Genomic DNA, 25,496 nt, shown 5'->3' with positions numbered 1-25,496 from the left:
GGTGGGCGTTGCCCATGCCATTCGAGTGGCGTATGCGGTCACAAAACAGAATCGAGTGTCGCCATAAGAGGCGACGTTCGATGTGCCTCGCCACCCCAGACAAAATGGCAAGGCGCATGTGCCACAGACCATGGAGGAGCTCCAACCGGGGGGGTTTCCCTCCCTCCCTCTCTCCTTTCTCTTCTCCTAGAAAATCATGTTGTCCAATTGCCTAGCTTATCAAGCCCACAAGCCCTTGGCCTGGTTTAATATATATATTAATTTTTTAGTTTTTCAAAAAAATAATGCATCATTTGTGTATATTGTTTCAAATAAATTTTTGGTTTATGTTTAAGTAGGTATGATTTATCTGTGGTTTTTTTTTAATTTTATATAGATTACATATATTTTTTTAATATTGATTTTTTTATAAGATTTTTCATATATACAACCTTGTACTGTTTTTTTTAATTACTGTTCAATAAATTTTATGTGTTATGTGCAGCCTTGCATTGTTTTGTTTTTTTATAATTATTGTTCAATAATTTTTATGTGTGTCAGTTTCTATTATAAATTTTATGTGTTTTTCTATTATAAATTTATTTTCATAGAGGAATTTATTAAACATAACCACGTAAATTACTGGTATTGCAATGTGAGATATCTTAATCTTTATTTTTCACTTGGTTTTCTCAATTTCATTTTTGTTTATTGTTGAAGAATTTTTTTTTATTATTTTACACAATGGTTATTGGATTGTTTAATTAGAGGTGTGCATAGGTTTTTTGATTTACATCGAAGAGTTTTTTGGCCAATGCTTGATCATGAAAGTTTAAAGGTTTTAGATGCTTTTAAGTTGCTTTTTCTTGGGGGGGAATTTATCTTGTAAGACGAGTGTTTGAGATATGTATCATATTTATTTTATACATTAGATCTAGACATATAAAATATTTTTGTAAACATTTAACTAAGTTATTAAAGTCCTTGTAATAACAAAGAGTTGACAACATTTGTTATTCTTTACTTGCTTACAGTTGTTGGGACTTTATTTCTTACTCAAAGATTGAGCTTTCATACTTTTTTTATTTATCATATCACCTTTTGTTTGGAATTACTTGAAAAATTTCTATGTTAGATTAATCTCTTTACATTTTACAATTTAATTCTTATATAAGATTCTAAACAATTTAATTAAGTTTTTATCATATTACTTATTGAATACATACTTAAAAAATGATTTTTTTTTAATTGTCTTACAATTAAAAACAGCACACGTTTACAGAAATAACCCTCCGCACAGTCAACCTATCTAGTACATTATAAAAATAGAAATAGCTTAGGCTATTAAAAACCATCAAATTCCAACATGTTAAAGAACAATGAATCGTATTTTAAACTTCACCCAAGTTTATATTTTCTTAAGAACATGCTCCGAAAAGATCTTTCGAGTCTTGTAGCTCTTTTTTGTAATGCGAAGTGGCAGCCAGCCATAGTTTTATAGCCACAATGGAAACTTGCAGTGGCCAGCAGTCAGATCATCAGATAGTAATTGGCAAATGGTCTACGGATGCTGTTCTAAAAATAGAGCTGGAATAAAAGCATAGAACAGACTCCAGAATAGGAAGCTTAGAATACCTACTTGAATCAGTTCCATATCCAAGCCATCTCTGTCATGTTTCCAGGGAGTATCTCTTCTCACCATTGCTTTATTTCATTGGTTAATTGAAGCTACTATTAAGAATTGAATGACTCAAATAATTGAACAAAAGAAATTCCCAGGCACCAAAACAAAGAGAATCAAGATTGGATCAAAATGATAATAAGAAAGTAAATTCTGTCACCGTCAAAATTATAATCAAGGCCTGTTCGAATACCACGTGCAACACTAAATGATGGAATATCAGTAGCTGAACCTATTTGTAATGCCTGGACTGTAATTTCTACCACACAATACAGCTCCAGCTTCATTAATCCCTACATCATTGGCTTGCAATCTTTCTCAAACTGGCCTGAAATAATACATTCTTCTTCTTGCATCATCTAGTGACAATAAAGTTTTATCAAAGAATCAGCACCAGCAGTGAATAACCAAGGTTGCCGTGGGTGGAACTTGCAGTCCAATACTCCTACAATACAATCCAGAATCAATTGCAACTGTGTCAGTTTCATCTCAACAGTTGATGTTGGGAGGGTTCTTTTGACTGGTATGTAAATGCATTAGCACATATACAATATGACATGCTAGAAATACTACACAGGAAACAGAAAGTTTAACCACAATGCAACCCCATACAATCACTTCTAGCAATAAATGAGAATCAATTTGATAACTTGTATCATTATGTGATGAAAGGAGAGTATTAATAGCCAAAATGGATCAGTACTTCCTGTTTTATCCGTCCAACCAGCCAATGAAGATGTAGAGTGATGAGTATGAGAATCAAAATATGTTGAACATCACAGAGGTGAAGTTGTATCAGATCTGTAGTGAACATGGATTTTTTTGCCCCAACTCAGATCTTGTAAAACAAATTATGGCTGCGCTTTGGCCAAAACTGTTCTATTATTGGAAAGTCATATCCTTCAAGTGCTTATGAGGAGCCAGCTTTGCACAGAGTAACTACTAGTAGTATATGCTCAAATTTCAACCCAATCCTAATTCAGGAATAGGACATGTATCTACCCCATACTTGACAATATGTGTGCATATGTGTATGTGACATGTGTATCACCAAGCACTGACCTCTTCCATTTGAACTTGCATGCCCACGGAGAATTTCCAGAGGAACAATAAGAGGATTCTGATTAAGATCTGAATAAACTGTCCCATGAAAAACATATGCAGTGCAATCATCAGAGCATGATGCAAATAATGGGTATGAACGGTGGAAGGCCACATTGGTTATGTCTTTGGGATGACACCTGAGAAATTAGAAATTCACATCATATAAGGCATGAAAAGAAAATCACATCAGGAAAAGATGGTCATCACATGAAATAAAAGCATAAAAGGTGGGTAAACACCAAATTTAAGAGTAAGCACATGATTTTATATGTATACATTTTCTACAAGATTCATCTGGCTGAATGCTTGAAATATGTCACTTGTTTTAAAATTTCATATTGATTTAAAATTAGTTGACCAAATAATATGATCAGAATTCATACTTGAGAACTTTGTAAGGTTTAGATGAAAGGTCCATGTCAAACCAACATAATTTGCCCTCTCTGCTTCCCACAATTACATTATCACCTGCACGGAAGTCAAACCCGGAATAAGAATGTTGTAGGAAAAGAGATATATATGATGACTTGGAAAATCTATCAACAAGAATGAGGAGCAGACCAGCAGGATGAATTGAAATAGAGGAGACTTCACGTAATCCAGTCTCCAGCTTCTTAATCAGCTTTTGCTTCACCAGATCATAAACACGGACATTCTTCTTTGTTGAAACAAAGAAGATGGAGCGAGTAGGATGAAAAACTGCTGACACCGGAAGTCCATGCAGCTTAAATGGATGTCTTTGTGTAAATTTCTTAGAGAGCTGGTGAATAAGAATTGCTTTTGAATCGCGTAATTAATTGGTCAAGGCTACAAATCATAGGCAATTGGCATTCTTGTTTCTTTTGGCTTCAAGTAAAACGCCCTGACATGTTCTGTTGTTTGCATGTCATTAGTATGCATGTCTAATTTCATGGATATCTCAAAGTGACTTGAGCATGCATACCTACCTATTTCTGATAAATGAATCACACTTTTCGATATAGAGTTTCCCGCATTACACGTGTTAATTTCACAAGAAGATTAACAGTCCTTGGAATCAAATGAAAACAAAACGAGAATACAGTATGCAAGATGGGTGAGCTTCAGAGCATGGCCTTGCTTAGGCAAAAAGATGCAAAAAATCCCCATGGACTAGTAACACTAGAACACAAAACGGAAATTCTAAGCTCATGGACATAATAAGATCAAAGGATTGTCAAAAAGTGGAAATAAAAACTACCCAATGAATCTACAAAAGATGAGAAATGCATGCTTTTTTAGTTTAGAAACATCATCCACATTAATATGCAGCTCATCTACCAACCATTGGCACTGAATGCAACACATCCCTCACTGCATATGAAGGAAAAAGCATTCCTCTGCAATCATGAAATTGTCTTCTTACAAAGAATAAGAATGACTAAGAGCCGGAAAAGGATAAATAAAAGGAAAACTAAGTAACCAAAATGAGCACAGAAAAGTTAAGTGAGACCGGTAGACTTCATGCATGGAACAATACTTTATAGAACAAGAAACAAAACTACAGTGAAATGACAGTGAAAGAAAAGGATATCAGCTGGCATCACAGTTGAGAAATAGTCTCCTTTACGATGCCATTCAACTGAAAATACAGCCTGCAAGAGCAAAAGAAAGTGAGGGATGAATAAGAAAAAAGTTTTCAAATGAAGTATCTTCCATTAAAACTAGTAAAATAGTATATTTCACCAATGTTCAAAATGAGCAAAGAAAATTACCTTGAAATGCCTTAACCTGATTCCTTCATGTTCATCATCTTGAAGCCAGCTCCAGCCAGACACCTTGTTGCCTATAAATAACCAATAAATGGCAAAAAATAAGAAAATTCCCGTTGGCCATAAAATAACAATGCATGAGCCATTTTTTACACAGACCAGAATCTTCTGGAGCTTTATGTGTCTCAACTTGCAGAAGCTCCTTAACTTTTCTCTGTATTTCTTCATTTCCCAACCCACTGTTCAAAAGAAATACATCTTGTCCCCTGCCAAAGTATGCTTGCTTTAATTATATGTGATAAAAGGCTCGACAAAATTAAACCCACTGAAAAATGCAATAAGCCTTACACAGTGACAGCCAAGATAGGAAGCTCCGGCAAAGGATTCCATGCTACATATTGGACAATTTCACCAAACTCCCAGACTTTAATACATCTACATGTCTCAACCTCCCACAAACGCACAGTTCCATCACTAGAACCTATCAGAGAGCATGAAAACATAAGATCCACATCCAAGGATAAATTTGATGTTTGATGGATAATACAATAAATGCTGAAGATGAACATCCAAACCTGAAGCAATCCACTGTCCTGAAGCTTCAGTGGAAATGGACATAACTGCACCCTTGTGTCCTCTATACTCAAGACAGCACGTCGCTGGGTAAGGTCTAAGATCTTTTCGGCTTGGCAGCTTAGGCTTTAAAGATTCAGGATCAATATTAATCTGCAATATCAAGAGTCCAGATTCTGATTAGCTTTATGAAGTAGAACTTTGGATAACTCGCAGACTAACTTTAATCTCCAATCTGGACTGGTAACTTACACGTTTCTTGCGAACTCTAGGACACAAGTATAAATCCAAGCAACGCTCAAAAGAGTCTTTAACAGCATTCTCATAAGCTGGGATGCTCCTCAAAGATGTAAACCTAAGAGGATGAAATATTGTTAAGATGCTAGGTGTTCAGAGATAAACAAGATATGTAAATGAACAGGTCAAGAATTGAGTTACCTTTTAGGGATAAATTTAGGACGGTCTTCCTCATCCATCAACTGATAAGAATTGATCTCCTCTTGTGTTGGGATGTACTCTAGAGAGGGATTGTATGACTCCTCGTGACCTAAAAGAAAAATCAAGTTTAATAAGTCCCATTCATTCAAGCAATGTGAAAAAAAAGAAGAGATCATACCTGGCAAATTTGGTTTTGGTGCAGGAATGTAAGACAAGTGTCCAGTCTTTTCTGATGAGCTAGCATCGTCCCCCCACAACATGTAGAAACGGGGCTCTTCTTTAGGCTTGTCAAACTTTATATATCCTTTGCGAATTGCCCTGACAAGTCCAAGAACCTGTAGATTCATAAAACAGAAGGCACAGAACATGAAGCATAGAACCATGTCATGATTTCACAAATGAACCTCTCCAGATAAAATTCAGAATGGTAATTCATTAAAATGATGATGGCCATTCAAATAAACCCTAAGTTGAATGTAAATTATTTATCTCCTCAACGATTTTGGATCAATAAAATATGAAATGACTTGCCTTTTTAGCTTCCCATTTTGAGGGGATGAATCGACTCTTTGGCTCTGGTGCATTTGACAATGGATGCTTTGCATCTTCCCATTTAAACCAATCAACATAAGGCTGAATGAACACATAAGATATCAATTTTGAGCATATAATGTTAAGCATTATATGTGTGGAAAATGATATGATAATCCAAAATTATAATTGTATAAAATATTTGAACATGGATATGAATGAGAACTACAGACCACATATGGATCAAAGTCAGCATGTGGAGCTTTTCCTTTGAGCATTCTACGAACAAGTTTGGTTTCATCTTTTGTAAGCTCTACTTCCTCATCATTGTACTCATCATAAATCTTGCGCCTGAATACAAAAATATTCACCATTAGCAAACACATTAGCTTGGATTAAACTTGATTAAAGTTGATACTTCACAATTTTCTCAAGGGGTTGGGTGAGATTGCTATGTGTATGTGCACTTTAAAGATAAATTTTATTAAGATAGAAAAGGAGAAGAAAACGATTCATCCTCCTGAATAGGAAGTGCAAAATATTGAAGGATGAGTGTGGTCCAGTCATGCTGAAAACAATCAAGACAGTCATTATAAAGTTCCAAGTTTTTTTTGTTCAGGTTGAAATCAGCCAATTCAATTCATACAAGGAGTGCCAAATCAATCCACAAAAGTTCCATGAGTTGGACATCATAAAGACTCCATATCCAACCTCCACAATAATTGCTCTGACAAAAAACAATTAGTGACCATTTTTCCCTCTCAATCAAAACACTAAAATCACTAGAAATAGCATAATTCTAAACAACCTTAATTTTTCACACCCAATGTTGAAAAAGCTCGGGACAATAAAGCAGTGATCCACTACCGCTCTTTGAGCCTATGAACAAAAAGCAAAGCACAAGCACATATGCCTGGCACACACATTTCTATAGCACTAAAAAAGATCTAGAATAATACCTTATCTACCCAAATAAGAAATAGTAGACTGTAGTGCTATTGCACAAAGGTTGTAGGGGTCCAGGCTATTTAAATGTTTTGAATTTTCTATCTAGTAATCTGCAAAATGATTACCAATCATTGAACACTAAGACATGATACTGCATTCTTTTCTATTGTCCTTACAAAACATGAACATTTTAACGATGTGTATGATTCAAACAATGACTCTACCATCAACAAAACTATGAAACATTACTAATAAAATATTTCCAAAAGATAAAACCATCATCCTCATTAAGTATAGAATGAGCATTAGAAGAGAAAGATAGTGCCCCTCTTGTCTTCCTTGACTACATGCTTTTTATTCTTTTTCTATTTCTTCTTTTTTCTCCTTTTCAGTTGCAATCTTTTACATTAAACAAATTTCCTTAAAACATGAGATTTCCGTGTCCTAAACCTCTCGAATTTAGGGTGCCAACAATGAACAACCCAAATGGTAACCTTTCTTTTCCTTTCCTTGCTACGACTGAGGTAAATCCCTCATCAGTCAGTTTCTTTTATTCAGCATCCGCAACATAAATAGAAAACAAAGGTAAACCCTTTTTTGGGCTATGTTTGGCACCACTCTGATGCCAAAGCTGTGTTTGGCTAAGCTATGTTTGGCCGGAAAAGGCATCAGATTGGTGCTTTTTTGGGTGCTTTTAGATGATTTTGATATGGAGATGTCAAAACCATCAAAAAGCACCCAAAGAACTATTAAATTGGTGTTTTTTAGACCCAACACACTTTCACAAAAGCACTTGCATAGCATTACCAAGCACACACTAAATAGGAAACTAGCATGCTTGAATGACGAAAATGCAAACCCCGATAGAAAATATGTTCACTTTCCAAGACTGGGTAAAACTCTCTCAACGTCACTCCTCAGTCAATTCTACCGAGAACAATGACAACAACTTTGCATAAGAAAGAAGATGAAGGATCATTTTCACAAGGTCACAAGCCCATTAATGATGCTTTAAGCTCCTCGTAACAATAAAACATGGTGGAGGAAGAGCAACCTCTAACTCAATGCCCCCACCCATATTTAAATACACTCACATCCAACACTATATTGAAATTTCAACTAACAAAATTTTAAACCCTCTAAAAATCCAACTAAGACAACTCCTTTTCCCTGTTTTCCTAGTACTATGCAACCATTTGTTATAAACAATATAGTGTGAGGAAGTGTCAAACCAGAGAAATCAGATACACAGTTGGGCCCTATCCAATTCATAACATTGTGATATCTACCCAATATTTTTGTGGACTAGAATGGATTAGCTTGAGAATCTTTCAAGGAAATGAATTATTTTTTTATCGTATCTGATAAAATAGTTTCCCCAACTTCTGATGCTCTAAAGCTGGTTAAATACAGGGGTTTCTTACTAGATAAATGAAAATTGGGGGGGTCATTTGGTACTAATTTCTACTTTTTTCTTTTCTGGAAGGATGCCTTTTATTCAATGATGTATGGCAATAATTATTCCTAGTCACAATCACAAAAAGGAGAAAAGAAAACCATGATATTTATGTTGGAACAACAGCTGACCGGTCCTTGCACATATAACCACAAAACATAGGAAGAATAGAAAAAGATAACTCCAAAGATAGGGAAAAAAAACAATGAAGCAAGTAACTAAGTGTGGATGGGGAGAATAGCCTAGATAACAAAAGAAAAATAAGGAAAAAGTACTTTGCAGTCATTGATAATATTGGCATGAGAAACACATGGATTCAATTGAAAAACTTACCAATTTTTTGAGTCGTCAACATTTGCCAGAAATGAATCGAGTTTATCTTGTCTTTCTTTCTTTTTTATCTTCTTTCCAGCAATGTCATACCCAATATGTTTTTCATCCCTATACCACTCCAAGGGAACATCACCAACCGTATTTCTAGGAGCCACCTTTTGAATGAAAATAACCAAGCAAAATAAGTTCCACTCAATAAGGAATTAAGAAAATACCGAAATAAATTAAAATTTATTTTTCCAGCATCAAAGGAAGGTGAAAAAAATGTACCTCGTCCTCAGAAGAATCACTTTCTTCAGCTCCTTGATCAGGTTCAGAGTCTTCACTCTGACCATCAATGGCCAAGCCCTCACTACTGCCAGTGTTGTGAATGCCCTGCAATAGTTATTATTAAGATATTAACGTACAAATGACCACAATACCATGGAAACGTTTCTGGGTGAAACATGAAACTTCATAATGTCAAAGAACAGAGGAAAAATATTTCCCTCTGTTTAATTTTAGTTGCCAGGAATCTATAAAAAGGATTTCACTATAAAAAAACTTGAGCCCTAATTTTGATTAGAGCCCATTCAAACTACAACCACTTCTAAACCAAGCATTATGGCTAGACTAACGTTTAAATACAACTAGCCTTCTCTTTATTTTCTTTGCCCTGAAAGATAACATGCTAGATAACATCAAAATTTATTACATTTTTTTTAAAGTGTATGTTGGTAAATATTGCACATGCAAATGCAGGCAATTACCATGTACCTCATCTCCAGAGGATTCACCATCGCCAGCTTCTGACTCTCCTACTGATTTATAATCCTCGGAATCATCATCCGCAGAAAGTTCCTACCATAAAAAAGTAACTCAAAACTCATTAACGTTTTACAGAACAAATAGTCAAACAAGCACAACACTAACAACTCAAACAACCAAAACAGCAATATCCCATCAAGTATTTATCACAAAATAACCACAGCGGCTTATAAGTACCAGCTGTGAAAGCACAAAAAAAACAAGCTTATATGAGCACGAACTGAGGTTGTTTCTGCAGACGGTAGAAATATTTCATGCTTCCCAGCAAAACCCAGAAGATGAAACGGTGCATACCTTGTAATCAGTTGCTGTGTCTTCTAGTTTTTGAGCAAGTACAGATTCTTCCGTGTTGTGCTTCTCTTTCTTGGTGGGTTGGTTTTTTTTACTGTTCTTCTTTTTATCCACTTCAACTGATTCTTTCTTGCTCGCCCCCATTGTCTCTCCTGTCTATCTCTCTAAAACTCTCTCCCTTCTCTCTATAAACTGAAGGTGGATCCTTACAGGGGAGAGAAGGCTGCCTGCAACAAGAAAATGGATTCGCAAGGTAGGGTTTCAGGGTTTTAGAGGGAGGCATAGAGTACTGGGCTGAACTGCTAACTAGTATATTGTTAGCCCAATTCTGAAGTTTCAAACCCACAAGCAAGGAAAACCCATAAGAAAGACACTTCATATTTAAAAAGCCTTGATACAGAAAAGACAAAAAAAAAGTATTTGATTTAAAAAATAAAGATTTGTTATAAAATAAATTTGTTTCTGATATAGTTTTGAAATTAATTATTATGCTCTCATAAGTACAAAAAAAAACATATTCCTTTTGTTTCTATTGTTTTTATATATTTTATTTTAAAACAATAACTAAATACTTCCTAAAAAAAAAATTTGTTCACTATTCTAATACTGGGTGATAATCGAGAAGGGGAATAAATATATTCCCCTCCTCGATTATCACCCAGTATTAGAATAGTGATCTAGTTTTTTTTTAACATTTAATTGTTTTCTTTAATAATTTGTAATATTAATCTTTAAAATTTGTTTTGATTTTTTTTTATCAAGTTATCTCAATATTATTACTTGAGTTATGATTTTAATGGATTAACCTAATTAACTTGAGTTTTTTTTTTGTTTTTTTCAATTAATTTGTTTTTTGTATTTTATGTTTCAACATTTGATTGAAAATTAAGCTTTATTTTATTTTAGCTTGATTTATATCAGGTTATTCCGATCTCATGACCCGAATCATAGGCTTAGTGGGTTAACCCCGTTGAATCGGGTCATTTTTTTCTTTTTATTTTTCAATTTCAACTTTTAACATTAGGTTGTTAGGAATTATGATTCACAATTTATTACAGTTTACTTTCTATGAAGTTATCATGGTCTAATGATCCGGATCACGAGTTTAACTAGCTAACTTGAATTGATTTGGGTTGTTTCTTTGTCTTTTTTAATTGATTTTTTTTAAAATTTAATCATTTAATGTTGAGTTAATTGAGAATTTGAGTTCTTAATTTGGTTCCATTTACTCTCTACGAGACTATCCTAATGTTGTGATCTGGGTTGCGAAATTGACAGGTTATCTCAAGTTGACCCGAATCAATACAACATATTGTCGTCTCAATTTTATTTTTTTAAAATATCGTCTTGAATTTTTATTCAAACTATATTTTTATTGGTTGTCCATATTATTTTTGGATTCGCAAAATTAATCTTGTTACATTAAATCAACTTTTTTATGGTTTAATTTTTTTTATATTATAAAATATGTTAAAAATATCTAAATATTTTATTTAGATATTTAAAAAATTTAATCACCCCTGCGGCATGAGTCATTAATCTAGTTCACTCTAAATACTTTTACAACTTCTCATATATTTTTTTAGCAGTTTTGGAAGAATACTAGTTACCTAACCCACGTTAGGTCGCAGGTTGTATTATCTTCCTTCGTCATCTTCGTACAAACGAAAATATGAATATACAAAAAATCTATAAAAAAAGAATTCTTAAAAAGACACAGAAGAGGATACATCTAACACGTAAAGATAATGAATCTATTATCTTCATCATCTTCATGTCCCGGACTAGAAATCTGCAGCAAAACTACAGGAGCTGAACTGCAGCAATGGCTGGATTTTTCTTTCGTAGTTTATGTGTTATATTGCAGCAAAACACTCGTAAAGGCGTGAATCCAGCTGCTGGCCCTGTTATTCGGATTTTAATATATGCTCCTCGATTGCCACTAGCTCAAGAGATCCTCCAGCAGCCCCATCAAGGCATGGCGTTGTCTCGTCGAGTACCTGGCACAGTTATCAAGCATATTATAAGCTAACAGCGATGGAGTTTGAGAAGAAAACAACCATCATATTCTTCACAACTTGGGCTTCTTCTGGGATTGGAGAGCTAGCAGGGTGTTTGTTTACACGCAGAAGGAAGGAAATGTGTGTGTGTGTGTCACTCCAACCATAAGCCTGTGAGGCTATTAGCCCTAATGATAAGGAGAACATTGCCAGTCCAAAACAGCTCAACAGCTTACATCTGATATTGTATCTGAAAGGGAGTCGCTTCAGGAGCCTCGTTGAAATGAACTACACTGCCACAGAATTGCTGTAGTGCTTCTCTGGACATGTTAGACTTGACGAAAGCAAATATATATTTTGATAGAAAATTAGAATTTAGTAAGAGAGAAGAGGGGAAGGAACTGTAATCCAGGAGAAAGAGACTACATCCTTGGAAACAAGAGTTGAACAGAACCGACCAAATAACAAAAGGGAAATCTTCTTCTTCTTTTTTACAATTTAAAAATATTTTAAAAAAAATTAAATTTTATTTTTGTGTTTTCATATTAATATGTTGATATCAAAAACAATTTTTAAACTAAAAAACAATATTTTGATACATTTCTAAGTGAAAAACACTTTAAAAAACAACCGTTATTATATTTTTAAATACCCTCTAAGATATAAAAAGTCTCCGATTGAATTATATATCTCTTTTCGAGAAACATTATTAAGTAGCGTTTGATTACTGTTTCATAATAGAAAAAACAAAAACAACAAAAATTAAATGAAAATATTTCTATATATTTTATTTTTAAAAAATATAAAAAATCACTCCAAAATTATTACATAAATATGTTTACTTTTTACTTTTATATTTTTTTAACCAAACATATTTTTATTTCTTCCACTAACTAAACCCTACCCCGAAAGACTCATGCGGCGCAACCAAAGAGAAGCTAGAAGAACTACTTGATGATGAAGATTTGCATATGTACTTTTGGGAATTGAAAGCAAATTTAGGTGAATCCTCAATTTTGGTATTACAGGGATTTCTTCTTCTTAAGTAGGTACGTATATGTCTGGAGCCATATGAACTCATCAGGTCTCATGCTTTAAGCAACTATCAAATATGCTTTATTTGAGAAAAAAATAAAATTGTTATGTTTAAAAACAATTTTAGATTTCATTCAAGCTTGCAATAATCCACCTCCAGTTTTTAACCTAGCACCAATAACCAAAGTTTTACAGGACACCTTTTCCCCTACTTATCTCACTAAGTGTCGGATTATCTGCATATCTATGCTTGAAAAAACATAAATATATTTTTTCAAGCCAAACACATTTTGAACCAAAAACATAGTCTAAATCATCTCATATCTACAACTATATTTCACTGAACATGGTGAAGATAGTTGTGTGAATACAAAATGACTTGCAATCTCAATTTCCTTTAATTGGATTTTCAGAATATCAGTATTCAAGCAATTGCACCCATCTAAACTGTACACAATCTGATAACTGTTTATTTGATGAACTCATGTCCTGGCCTAGAAATCTGCAAGAATATCATAGGAGTTGAACTGCAGCAATGGCTGGAATTTTCTCTCGTAATTTCTGGGTAACAGCCACTCGTACGGTCATGACCCCAGCTGCTGGTCCTGTTATTCGGATTTTAACTATTGGCTCCTCAATTGCCACTAGGTCAAGAGATCCTCCAGCTGCCCCAACAAGGTATGGCCTAATTTCTTCCAGCACCTGGCACAATTAACAAGTTATCAGCTAAAAACATTGAAGTTTGAGAAGAAAACAGCCATCACATACTTTATAACTTGCATCTGCATATACATGCAGGTATTATAGGCTTCTTCTGGGAGCGGGAAGCAGGGGTGTTTTCATAGGAAAAAAGAGGAAGATATATGTATATATATATCAACCCAGCCATCAGCCTATGAGGCTATGGGCACTAACGAAAAGCAGAACATTGCCAGTCAGAAACAGCTCTTATCAGATATTGTATCTTGAAGGCTGCAACTTCAGGGGCCTCGATAAAACGAACTACACTACCACAAAAATCCTGTTGCGCTTCTGACCATCTTAGACTTGACAGAAGCAAACATATATTTCAATAAAAAAAATAAACTTTAGTATCAGAGAACAGGGGAAGGATGCATGATGCAGGAGAAAGAGACTTCATCCTTAGAAACAAAAGCTGTAAAGAACCATCCAAAAACAACAATGTTATGACATCTAACTCTCCAATTTCACTGCAAACCTGCTGATGAACACGACTACATATTAATGCGACAGCACTGATTTGAAGCTAGTAGAGCTACGACTAAATCCTAAAGCAGGACAAAAAAATGCTTCTAACCCTAACACTGTGTTTGTTTGGAGGGGTTTAATGGGGAGTGGTGGGGCGGGCTTGGAACTCCCAAACTTTGTTTGGAAAAAAAATTTTAAGAGGAAGGGTAGGGAATGGGAGGGTTTGCAAGAGAATGGGAGGGTTTTCTATAAGCCCTCAAACTCCAGTAACTGCTAAAATCCTTAACACTCCAAACGAGCGAATGGTACAAGTTTTATAATTTTTGGCCTCTTTTTCCCTTTGTTAACCTTTTTTTTAATCTAATTCCAGATCTATCCTTTCTATTAGAAGGATAAATCAAAACGTATATGGCCTATCTTCTTTCTAAACCCATATCTTTACAACAATACAATAAATCTTCTGTTAACAAACACCAAATCTCCTATTTCAAAAGTTTGATTGAGTTTTTCCTTTATAATCTGCCAATTTATTATTCCTTCTCTCTAGCTTTCATGCTCTTCTACAATAGCTCATTTCAAGATCTGCAAAAAGGTAATTGATGTAATTATAATGTTTGGTTCTTTGAAATTTTAATGTCAATTGCTATGTATTTTTTGAAGCTTACTTTGATCATTTAATTTTCAATAATGTCGGCTTAAGCTGATTATTGGATGCATCAAGTTTGTTTCAATTTAACACACTGTTCATGAATACAAAAATTAAAATTTATAATTAAATACATTTTAGTAATTACAAAATTAAACCTTATCATCCTTCCACTAACAAAACAAAGGTGGGTTCATAACCTTCCTTTTCCCTCATTTGATCCAAACAAGGAAATAATTCATACACCACCTTTACTTTCCCTTCCATACCTTACCTTTATTTACCCCCCCCCCTTGCCCTTCCCTCACCCAAACCAAACATAGTTTAAAAGATTCTAAAGCTGCCCTCCAACCAAAGGTTTCAAATCAATGACAAAGCCCAGTTTCACTACACTTCCTCCTTTTGAATTCCCAACACCCTCAAACCTTTGTTAAAAGCAGCTCTTATAAGGTATAGAACACTCAAGACCACCCAGGGATTTTGAAAACCCTATTCCAAAGGGTGAAAGTTGTTTACAATTAAGGCTATTATTGATAGACAGCCCAGTCAAAGACATTACCTAATGGCTACCTATCATATGCTATGAGCACATCACAAAAACTGCAGCACCCTATTGGGATGTAAAGGAGTCAAGTAGAACCTTATTAACAATTTAGGCAACTATTTGTTGGTTTGCCTTGATGACAGTTTTCGGACCACGTAAGCTAATCATCTGACAATAGGCCATGCAGGAATGAACCTAGCCCATAATTCCAATTCCATTTTCATGCAAAGGTAAAATTCTCTTAGAAGGGAGGGAAGCCTTGGTATTAGGCATGATTGAGCAAGTAGAGGACCATTGACCATGCATTCAATGATTTCAAAGATTTAACCTTGCTCAAAATTCCATAATGGTACTATGCAGTAACAACCTGCAATTTAAGTTTCTCCAAGACAGGGGAAAAAAACAGGAGGGGGTTGAAACTGCTTAGCCAGTAGATGCAGTTGGTGGAATATGGCAGAAGGGACTCTCAAAGTGCATCCTAGTTTAGACAACTTTAAGATGTATCTAAAACAAACACAGCACCTAGACCAAAATTACACACCAAGAGCTAAAATAATAGTTGGTGCAAAACCATGCCGGTGAAGATTAAGTTGTAAATGAAGGAAAATATTCCAGAATTCCTGAAGCAGTAGAGAACCACAGAGATGATTTACGCTATTAGTGAATCGAGTGGAAACCTACACTCTGTTCTTTTCTTTTTCAATTGTCACCCCGCAACTTAGCATCTTCAATTTTATTTTTTTTCATTCACCCATTACAATGTGGATATTTACCAGAGGTCATTCACCATTCAATAACTGTTCAATCCCACAACATATAACAGCACTAAAAATTAAGGCTCCAATTTGATTACCTTCTCTATATTTTCTTCCTTCAACTCAAGTCCGGTTTCTTCATCCGATATAGCTTCTACTGCAACTATCTCAGGAATCTTTTCCATTAAACGACGCTCAATACCCATCTTCATTGTCGTAACAGAAGCAGAACAAGAACTGCACGCTCCTTGTAGTTTTAACCGTACAACATTCCCATCAATCTCATGTAATGCCACATTACCACCATCTGAAATCAGATAGGGTCTAACCTCATCCAATACACTCTCAACATTATCCGCCGTTAACGGCAATTCTACCGCCGAATCTGGAGTAGCAACAGCCTTTACAACTATACAATACCAAAAAAAAACCTATTCAGCAACATTACTTAACAAAATAAAATAAAATAAACCCATTATTCCAAATTAAAAGAAGAGAAATGGGTATGATGAGTTAATTGAATCAGTATCCTGAATTATAAGAAAGAAAAGAAAAAAAACGAACCTAGCCTCCTCTGTGTGAAAGAAGGCAGTCGAGCCCGTAAGGAATGGCAAGGGGTGCCTCGCCGCAGCTGATTGGCGCTCCTCACATGGGCACCAAAAAAGCCTTTACAACTCTGTGAAAGCATACGGGATTCAAATAGTCATCTTCATAATAAGAACTGATTAATAATTCCAGGAAAAAAAAAAGAAGAAAAAGGAGACAGGGAGAGAGAAGGAGACCTTATGATGAAGAAGAGGAAGAGGAGAGCTGCAGGAGGTGTCTAGGGTTTGTTGGGCGCTACAGTGAGTTGGGTTCCAAACCACCGATTGCATCTCTCTACTTCTTCCTTTGTTTTGGATTTTAGCAGGAAATGGGAAAAGCGGACAGTGGTTTATGGGAGATGGGAAAGAAAGAGGAGCGGAGAAAGCTCGGTCTCTGTTTGTTTGGGGTGTTGATTCCGCCAAGAAGGCATAAAAATAATCACCAGCTACCAATTTTTTAATTTTTTTTATCTTCCTAATTATTAACCATTAAGTATAAAACTAAAAGTTGTCCATTTTTTCACTATAAAAAAGTGTACCGTTAATACTTTCACCCGGATAAACTATGCAGAATTTTTATTTTTTTTTATTTTTTTATTTTTTTCTCTCAGTAATTTAATCGTAATTGGAAATTAATTGATTTTATTATTTTATAAAATAATGGTATTAAAATATAAGGGACCAAAATGATAAAAATATCAAATATGGATGGTGTGTCATGAGTTTAGTAAAAAAATATATTTTAGTCTTCAAACTTAAAAAATAACACAAGTTTTAGTATCTCAATATTTTTCAAATTCTATTTAGGTACAAAAATTTATTTTTGTTATTTTTACTTCCTGGTTAAGAGGAAAGAGAAAAGTCACTAGATTCTGGCGATAAAAAGAGAAACATATCGTTGACACCAATTTAAGCCATCAAAATGGATAATATATGTGTCAAATGGTTCTATTTGATGAGAGAATTTTATATTAGATGTGTTTTACTTTTAAAATTCATGAAAAAAACATATCTAACTCATGTTATTTTTTATTTCGAGTTGATTTCAATTTTTAGGATGGTTTTTAAAGGGCATAGATAGATTTATCATAATTTTTAAAGTGTTTTATAGGTGTTTAGGTCAAAATGAGTTAAAAAACAGAATTTTCGGTTAAAAAAACTTAAATCTTGATTTTTCGACCACAATGATAGCCGAAATCTAGGCAAATCAGACAATACATCGTTTGCCACAGTAGTTGACGTGTCATTTGATTTTCTTTTTCAAAAAAATTAGGGTCAGACGACATGTCACCCACCCTAGTTGTAATAAAAAAATAAGAGTCCTCTCACGCAAGCTCGAAAAAAAAGGTCAGACGGGTTGGCAAGGTCCAACAACATCTGACCTTTACTTTTTTCTAATTATTTTTTAAATTAATGTTTTTTTATCATTTTTTCTCTAAATTTTTTTAATTTATATTTAGATTAGTACTCCTTCACTCTTTTATTTTATTTAGAAAACCTCTTTGAAATGACGATTATTTTTTTGATTATGCATTTAAATTTGAAGAGTTTTTTTATTCATCTATAATTTCTTTTAATCTTTTATATGGATGAACTTTATTTTTTAAAATAAAAAAAATATTTTAGATAATAATTCTAATATGTACAACTTTGAAGTTTTTTTTCCATATTTTACTTTATTCAATCAATTTAATTTGTGTCTTTATTTCTATTATTGTTTGCTTGAATAAAAAAAAATATTTTGATAAACAAATTTAGCAAACACAACCGAGTAAATATCTCATCTTTCAAAATTAAATAACTTGAACTAAACATGTCTCTCAATTTTTCAATTTTTATTTTTAAATATCATTAAAGAATTTTTATTTATTTGTTCGCACACATAGTTCTTGATTTATTTAATTACATGTATGCATAAATTTTTTTTATTTGAAATTAAATTTTTTAAACTACAAAAATACATTGAAAAACCTGCATATATAATTTTTTATAGAAAATAAAAATATATGACCCGCCGCAGGACGCAAGCCACATAATAAAAAAAAACTAACCCGTGAGTTGAATTTATTATAGCATGTACACTATACACTATCACAAATCATTATCACCGTAGATTATAACAATTAGTTTTTTAAAAAAAATTAATTTTCAGTTTTCAATTTGATCTTTGAACTTGTTTTTTTCACAATCCAACCATTTTGAATTCAAATTAGCACCAAATTACTTACATTTCTTTTTAAGAAATGATTGAATTGAAAGATACAAGATTAAAGTGAAAAGGACAAATAACATAAGTGGTGACTTCAAATTTAATTTGAAAAGTTCTTCAGATGATAAAGAGTAAATGTTATTGTTGCCTTACTATTTACGAAATGACAATTGAATATGAACTAATATGGTGTACTTGTAAATTTAGGAGGAACCGCGAGGGGAGTACAACAACAACTAGGAAGCGCGAATCGAACATCGGTGGCAAGTAGTGTTTCACACCTAAACTCTCCTTAGTTAAGAGTGAAATTAGTATTCTATGTTAATAATTTAACACCTGTGAATAAAGCTAAAGGGAGGAAAGACATGATGAAACGAATGTGGATTGAATTCTGATTTTGGTTGTGGACTTATGGACTTCAATTTTGAATAATGAACTAAAATGATGAATCCAAAACAACTGCCTTTAAACTTGATTAGTCGATCCCGAATATAGACGACTAATGATGTTAGTAAGATTTGCTAACATCGACATGATTTTGATGGAAAAATAATGAATGTTGGACTTGATTAGTTATTCATATTAAGAATAGTTAATGATATCAAAAAATGATGTTGGTATTGGCAAACCCAGGATAATTTTATTAGCTTCCCAAGAAGGAGCTAATGATGTCAAGAGACATTGGCATTGACATTACCGTAAAAATCTCCAAAGTGAGGTGGAAAAGAATTGATTGACTATTTCGGGTTGAAAATAGTTAATGACATCAACCGGTAAGTTGGTGCCGGCATTACCAAGAATTTGATTAGTTGGTCTGATCAAGGGCGACTAATGACACTAATAGAAATTATTAGTGTCAGCAATAACCTCCCTAAATTTGGGATAAGGTGATAAGATGGGTGTATCCTGTGGAGAATAATGGATAATAATAAAAAAAAAAGAGAAGGAAAACTATAAGTGAGTTACGAAATGATAGGCCCTAAAAGTAGTAAAGGAAAAATTTAAGTGTGGATTTCATGGACAATGATAATCTTGTACTAATGAGTAGGCAATTATATATGTAAATACATGTATTTGTGACTCTCTCTTATCTCTATTGTATATTTACTTTTCATATAATTATTTCCATAATTTGTTATAGTAGGTCCTTCACATTCACGTCGGGAGTACTGTCCTAGGTTTCTAGTTCCTTTTGTATGAATTAGAAAATTCATGCTTCTAATTCCTTTTGAATGAATTAGGAAATTAGTGTTTCTAGTTCCTTTTGTATGAATTAGGAAATTCATGCTTCTAATTCCTTTTGAATGAATTAGGAAATTAGTGTTTCTAGTTCCTTTTGTATGAATTAGAAATTAAATGAATGCCAATGTATTTTGCCTGAAGTAATTGTATGACTCGAATTGTATTAGTAACTCTTTATATTAATCATCGAGACTTAAGATTCTTACCATTTTATGCTTGTAATATCGATGTTGCTTATCCATGTTTGACTACCGTTTGTATGTGTTTGTAAATGAGAAGGAAAAATGAATATGTGAGTTATTATACTTGTGACTAGGAGTGATTGTAGTTGCGATGCAAAATGAATATGTTATGATTGTGGAATGAGTATGAAAGTGTGCAGGATAAATTGTCGATAACTTGGAACTTTCCAGTATAGGAGAGGCTCTGCCGAAATTTCAGTAGAAATTTTGGTAAACCTTAAAAAAAAATCTACCCACAAATTCAGTGGTATAATTGTGTTGTTTGATCTCGAAAATGAGGATGTTATACATGATCTTTTTATCGGTAATATGACACCGATGGATATACCGACAAAATAAAGCGAGTAATTTTTTTTGTTTGTTGTACTTATTCCATAGGTAAATCCATCAATGATTATTTTACCGATGAAATTACAAACAAAATAGAAATTATCGAGGAAAGTTTTTCTAATGAATAGTAATCGTTTGCGAGCCCGTCGGTAAAAGTCATGCTAACAAAATTAATTTTTAACTATCGACAGACTATTCTATTTGTAAATTGCAAAATTCTGTAGTGAGAATTGCATCCTCTAGGAAATTCATGGTATACTTTTGTTTTATATAAAAATTACATAAAACCTTTCAAGGTTTGAGCATGGTATGTAAAGTGTAGTTTTTTAAATGTTGAAGGGAAAATATTACCGCGTTCAAGTCTTGTGAGATTTTAAGTAATTTTTCCATGTTTCAATATTAATGTCCTAATATCTTAGTATTTTCATGCTTGGAACATCCTTGCGCTATTTCATGGGTAATTAAGAACATATAGATATATAGTAATGATTTTGATTTTGATTTTGATTTTAATCTTGCTGCAAGAAACTTGGAAAAATGTGATGCTGGAAGAAGGAAAACACATGAAAAATTCATCCAATGCAGCTAGTCATCATGCTCTTCGCATTATTGGATGCTGGAATCCATAGTTAACTTTCTTCCCTAATAATTACTTTTGGGAACCAAAAATATTGTGGAGTGCCTGAAGCCATATATATGAGCTAGTTTGTCTATGCACACATGGAGTTAAATGAAAATGGATAAGTGGTTCCTCTTGCTTAATTAAGGAAAGAAACATGACCCAGATCAAAAAAGATCCATGTCAATGGAAGAATCAACTCGGGATTCTTCCCTCTGCCTGGTATATTTAGGGTTTGCAAGGCTGCAAAACTATGAACAAGCAATATTGGAGAAATTCTCCAGTTTTTTAATAGCGCGGGCACAAAAAAACACATTACATATGCATCATATACAGAAATTTAACTCACCTTGCATGCAACAGTGCACGCATGCACACACTTTTCTACGACATCAATGGAAAGTTTTTCCAAAATTTCTCAATTAAAATACATTTCAGGGGATGCATATAGAGGGTTGTTAAGAGTATTAGAAGAACCTTTTTTCTTGAAAAACAAATCTCCCACAAGAGGAACAATAGGCTTTTTTTTCATTACCTTCCTCTCCTTCTTCCCTCGGAAGGACCCTTGCTCTCCCCCAAGATTCAATATCTGAGCCAAGGTTGGAAAATTCTCCATTCTTACCGTTAACTCTCTCCTCCTTTCTTCCTCCTTGAGAAGATCTTCCATCTTTTTCCTCTCAAAACTCACCGCTATTGTCGACTCTGCCGCCTTTTTAGCCGCAGCTGCCTCTGCCTCAGCCAACTTAGACAAATTCATGTGAAGCTCAGCATTCAATGAAGCCAGTGCAATTTCGGTCTCGGACTCTCTCTCCTTTAGCAACTTCAGTTCTGCCTTTGTTTCCTCAAGTTCAGCCTCGAGTTTCTTTAGAGTACCAAAGATCTGATCATTTTGTACTTCATGATGATCTTCTTCGGGGCTTTTGTAACTGGGGCTTGGTGATAAGAACCTCCATGCATTAGTTTCTTCTCTTAGAGGAGTATAATAAGGCTTTGGAGAGTATATTTCTCCTACGAGAAATCTCTCGCCGAAGATGGCAACAGCTTCTCTGACGGATCGAAATGGGCGAGAAGAGTCAACCGAGGAGCTGTGGTTTTTCGCTGGTTTTGGAGAAGGAGTCATTGGTGTTTCCATATTGATGTAGAAAGTGGTGTGTTTGGAAGGGGTAAGAGGGAATATTTGATGATGGCCTGCAGGGTTGGCTTGGGCCTGGTTTTCTTTGCTTTCACTTCAAAGATTACAGAGAGTGAAAAGAAAGAAGAAGGTATGGGAAATGGAGACTGTTGTTTCAAGGTGAAGACAATATCAGAAAGTTTGGAGGAGGAAGACAAAGACTAGTAAACTACCAACGGTTGAGGCATGTGAGGTGGAGTACTCGAGCACGTACGGAGGATAATTAACTCTTGATCAAGAGATCAGATTTGCTTAAGTACTGTGATTAAAACAAATCAAAGGGTTTTTGTTCTAATTGAGACAACATATAAAATTATAAATCTCAAAAAAGCAAGTTGAAATTGATCAATAATAGAAAATTGAAAAATAACAACAAAAACATTAACGGAAAATCTATCTCTGCAACTGTCATTTTTGGATCTGCCAAACAAGTAATTAACGACCAGAAAAGAGAGAAAGAAGAGTTTTGAATATATAATCGTTGATATATGTCGTCCTCGGATTTTGATTCGTCGTCTGCTTACAATGGCGACTGCAAGAATTTTAGATAAAACAATGGTGATCATAACTTCAATACTTCAATGTCTCCTTCTCTATCCATATTTGTTTTATACGTTCGGTTTGATTGATTCAAAAGCAAACAATTTGATATGATCTTGCGCTCTTTTGTTTTTTTTTTTTTATTATTATTATTATTGTTTAGTTCAATGGAGTAATGATTTATTTTATTTATTTATTTTAAGCTTCAAGTCTAGTTGAGAATTTTGTAATGTAATGTAAAATGACTTTTAATTATATTGATAACTAATTGGTACCTAATAAATAGAGTTATTAATATGAGCTGATATTGCAAGTCCTCGTAACAAGTAACAAAGTAAATGATTTGTCATTTTATAAGCTAACAAAAACCAAATTAAATAGTTAAGTTTAAACCAAGATGGAAGTTCTAGGATTTTTGATCCATTATAATTAATCCTATGCAATATTTCTGCTAGAATTAATTTTTATATTTTTTATCCATGATAATCAAGTTTCTCTAATTTATTTATCAATATTTTTCAAGTATTAATAAAATATTTTAACAAGTAATTTTCAATATTTTTGGTAAAAATTCTAAACCTATCAACATTTATTAAGAACGAAGAAACTCTAACAATTACATAAGACCATAGATATCTCTATCTTATGAATTTCTTATGGTATCTCAGACATTAACAACTCACACATGCTTGTGGCTAAAGACCGGTTGGGTTACTGGTTTATACCAGTAAATGGGTCAAGATGGTTGGGTCCAGCCCGTGCAGGTGGGCCAGACCCAGCCAAATAAAAAAGAAATTAAAAGCTTGGCTTAGGCCTCGGGTCCAGCTTCCCCAATTCCTTTTATTTTAATCCTTTTTATTTTGATATTTGGCTAAACAAAACCATTTTTAATATTAGAAAAATTCCAAAAAAATTTATGGATCCTTTTGAATTTATTTGTAGGTCCCTCATATTTTTTTTATAGTATTTCATTGTATATTTGATTTATGAATTTGTGAATGCAAATTCGGTGTTCGATACTTTTTCTTTCTTTCTTTCTTTTAGAAAAAAAAGATAAAAAAAAATATGTATGCTTTGTTTTAGATTCATTTTATTGGTTTATTCACTAGCGCTAGAGTCAAGATTACCATATTTGTTTTTTTGCTACGTGATATTTACCGATACCAAAGTTGAAAATATCCGTAGCCGAATATTCACTGGCACTACAATCAAGAATATTATAGGCAAACCATAAAAAATAAAACACAACAAACCCTTAACAATTTAAAACAAAACTAGCGATGCAACCTACCTCAGGTAGAACGCTTGAGGAGTGATAATATCTTCTTTTTTGTGTAACCAGTTTCGTACCATAGAATCTTTGTTGACCAGTTAGGGTTCCTAGTGACTATAATACTAGGTGACGACTTCTTAAACAAGACATTTCCTCAAAAAAAACAAGATGCCAGAAATTTTGTTCTTTTCCTCAAATAATTTTTAAGGCTGTCGTGATGTCGGGTGCGACAAAATAATGACTTCACTATGAACTTTTTAGGATCAAGCTTCTCCTTTTGTTTTATTATTGTTATCTTGTTTGTTGTGCTTTTTGGTTTATTTTTTTGCCTTTACTGTTTTAGCATGCATCCTTAGGTCATCGATGGTTAGTGAATAACATGGTTTTCCTATATATGTTTTTTTGAAATGTTGAAAAGCATTGATTATATGCATTGTAAATGAAAGAATTGCCCACCTAAACGACATGGTCTCATATGAACTTTGAATATGGTATGCTTTCTTTGGATTACCAGGATCTCATAATGACATCAACAATTTAAAACGATCTCTTATATTTTTTAAATTGCTATAAGGACACATCCATATGTTAACTATTCATTAAATGTTCATGACTATACAATGATATATTATCTTGTCAATAATATATATATATATATACATGGTAAATTTTTATAAAACAAATTCCATCTTCACAATAAAATAAGCAAAAGTTACATGCTATAGCTCAAGAGCCTATAATGAAAGATGTAGAAAGAACTTTTGGTGTTCATAAACCAACATGTTTTTGAAATCAAGAAATACGATCATGAAGATGATCAAGAAATACATGATATTGATAAGATCGACATTAATTGTGAACCAAATAATTAGATCCCAATTATATCATTTATTCATACACATCTTTATATTATATTATAGACAGAGAAACTCATTCACAACTTTAATTGGACCTTGTTGAGCATTTATGACAAAAACATACATATTGAAAAATAGAAAGTAACGTGTGTTTTTATATAATTGTATTGCCTAGGCATTTAGTCATTTGTTTTAAAATTATGTTTTCATTATATGTTACTTCGTGTTGTTGTTTGCTTCCAAGTTATGTTAGTGCATTTCTTTAATTATCTAGTGACAAACTTTTGAAAATTAATTCTTTTATTATAGTAAAAACTAAAAATAATAAAATGAAGATGCATGCACTTAAAGAAATATAATGGAAATTTA

General features: G+C 33.4%; 3 protein-coding genes across 4 annotated transcripts; all 3 read right to left on the bottom strand.

Moving 5' to 3' along the window:
- Positions 1-1,757: 1,757 nt before the first annotated feature.
- On the bottom strand, positions 1,758-10,129 carry LOC133699800 (ribosome biogenesis protein BOP1 homolog). Of its 2 annotated transcripts, none has more exons than XM_062123269.1 (18): positions 9,875-10,129; positions 9,530-9,613; positions 9,044-9,148; positions 8,774-8,928; positions 6,270-6,387; positions 6,037-6,138; positions 5,684-5,840; positions 5,506-5,614; positions 5,320-5,422; positions 5,070-5,220; positions 4,843-4,975; positions 4,654-4,760; positions 4,498-4,568; positions 4,317-4,377; positions 3,326-3,553; positions 3,148-3,232; positions 2,723-2,901; positions 1,758-2,105 (listed from the first exon to the last, which is right to left on the bottom strand). In XM_062123269.1, exons 1-18 carry the CDS (start codon positions 10,013-10,015, stop codon positions 2,020-2,022), a joined length of 2,175 nt encoding a protein of 724 aa, XP_061979253.1. In that variant the 5' UTR covers positions 10,016-10,129; the 3' UTR covers positions 1,758-2,019. The 2 variants fall into 2 exon arrangements, with proteins under 2 accessions (XP_061979253.1, XP_061979254.1); XM_062123270.1 differs by having other exon boundaries at positions 9,523-9,613; positions 9,875-10,014.
- A 3,083-nt stretch (positions 10,130-13,212) lies between these two features.
- On the bottom strand, positions 13,213-17,070 carry LOC133698534 (nifU-like protein 2, chloroplastic). Its single transcript, XM_062121483.1, has 4 exons — positions 16,843-17,070; positions 16,625-16,736; positions 16,159-16,469; positions 13,213-13,608 (listed from the first exon to the last, which is right to left on the bottom strand). Exons 1-4 carry the CDS (start codon positions 16,933-16,935, stop codon positions 13,420-13,422), a joined length of 705 nt encoding a protein of 234 aa, XP_061977467.1. The 5' UTR covers positions 16,936-17,070; the 3' UTR covers positions 13,213-13,419.
- Positions 17,071-21,540: 4,470 nt separating this feature from the next.
- On the bottom strand, positions 21,541-22,540 carry LOC133699107 (WEB family protein At1g75720-like). Its single transcript, XM_062122245.1, has one exon. It carries the CDS (start codon positions 22,416-22,418, stop codon positions 21,705-21,707), a length of 714 nt encoding a protein of 237 aa, XP_061978229.1. The 5' UTR covers positions 22,419-22,540; the 3' UTR covers positions 21,541-21,704.
- Between the last annotated feature and the right edge of the window lie 2,956 nt (positions 22,541-25,496).

This window comes from Populus nigra, chromosome 7 (assembly GCF_951802175.1).
Source record: "Populus nigra chromosome 7, ddPopNigr1.1, whole genome shotgun sequence".
NCBI lineage: Eukaryota > Viridiplantae > Streptophyta > Magnoliopsida > Malpighiales > Salicaceae > Populus > Populus nigra.
Note: the sequence above shows the minus strand (reverse complement) of the source record. Positions and strands in the feature narration are given on the sequence as shown.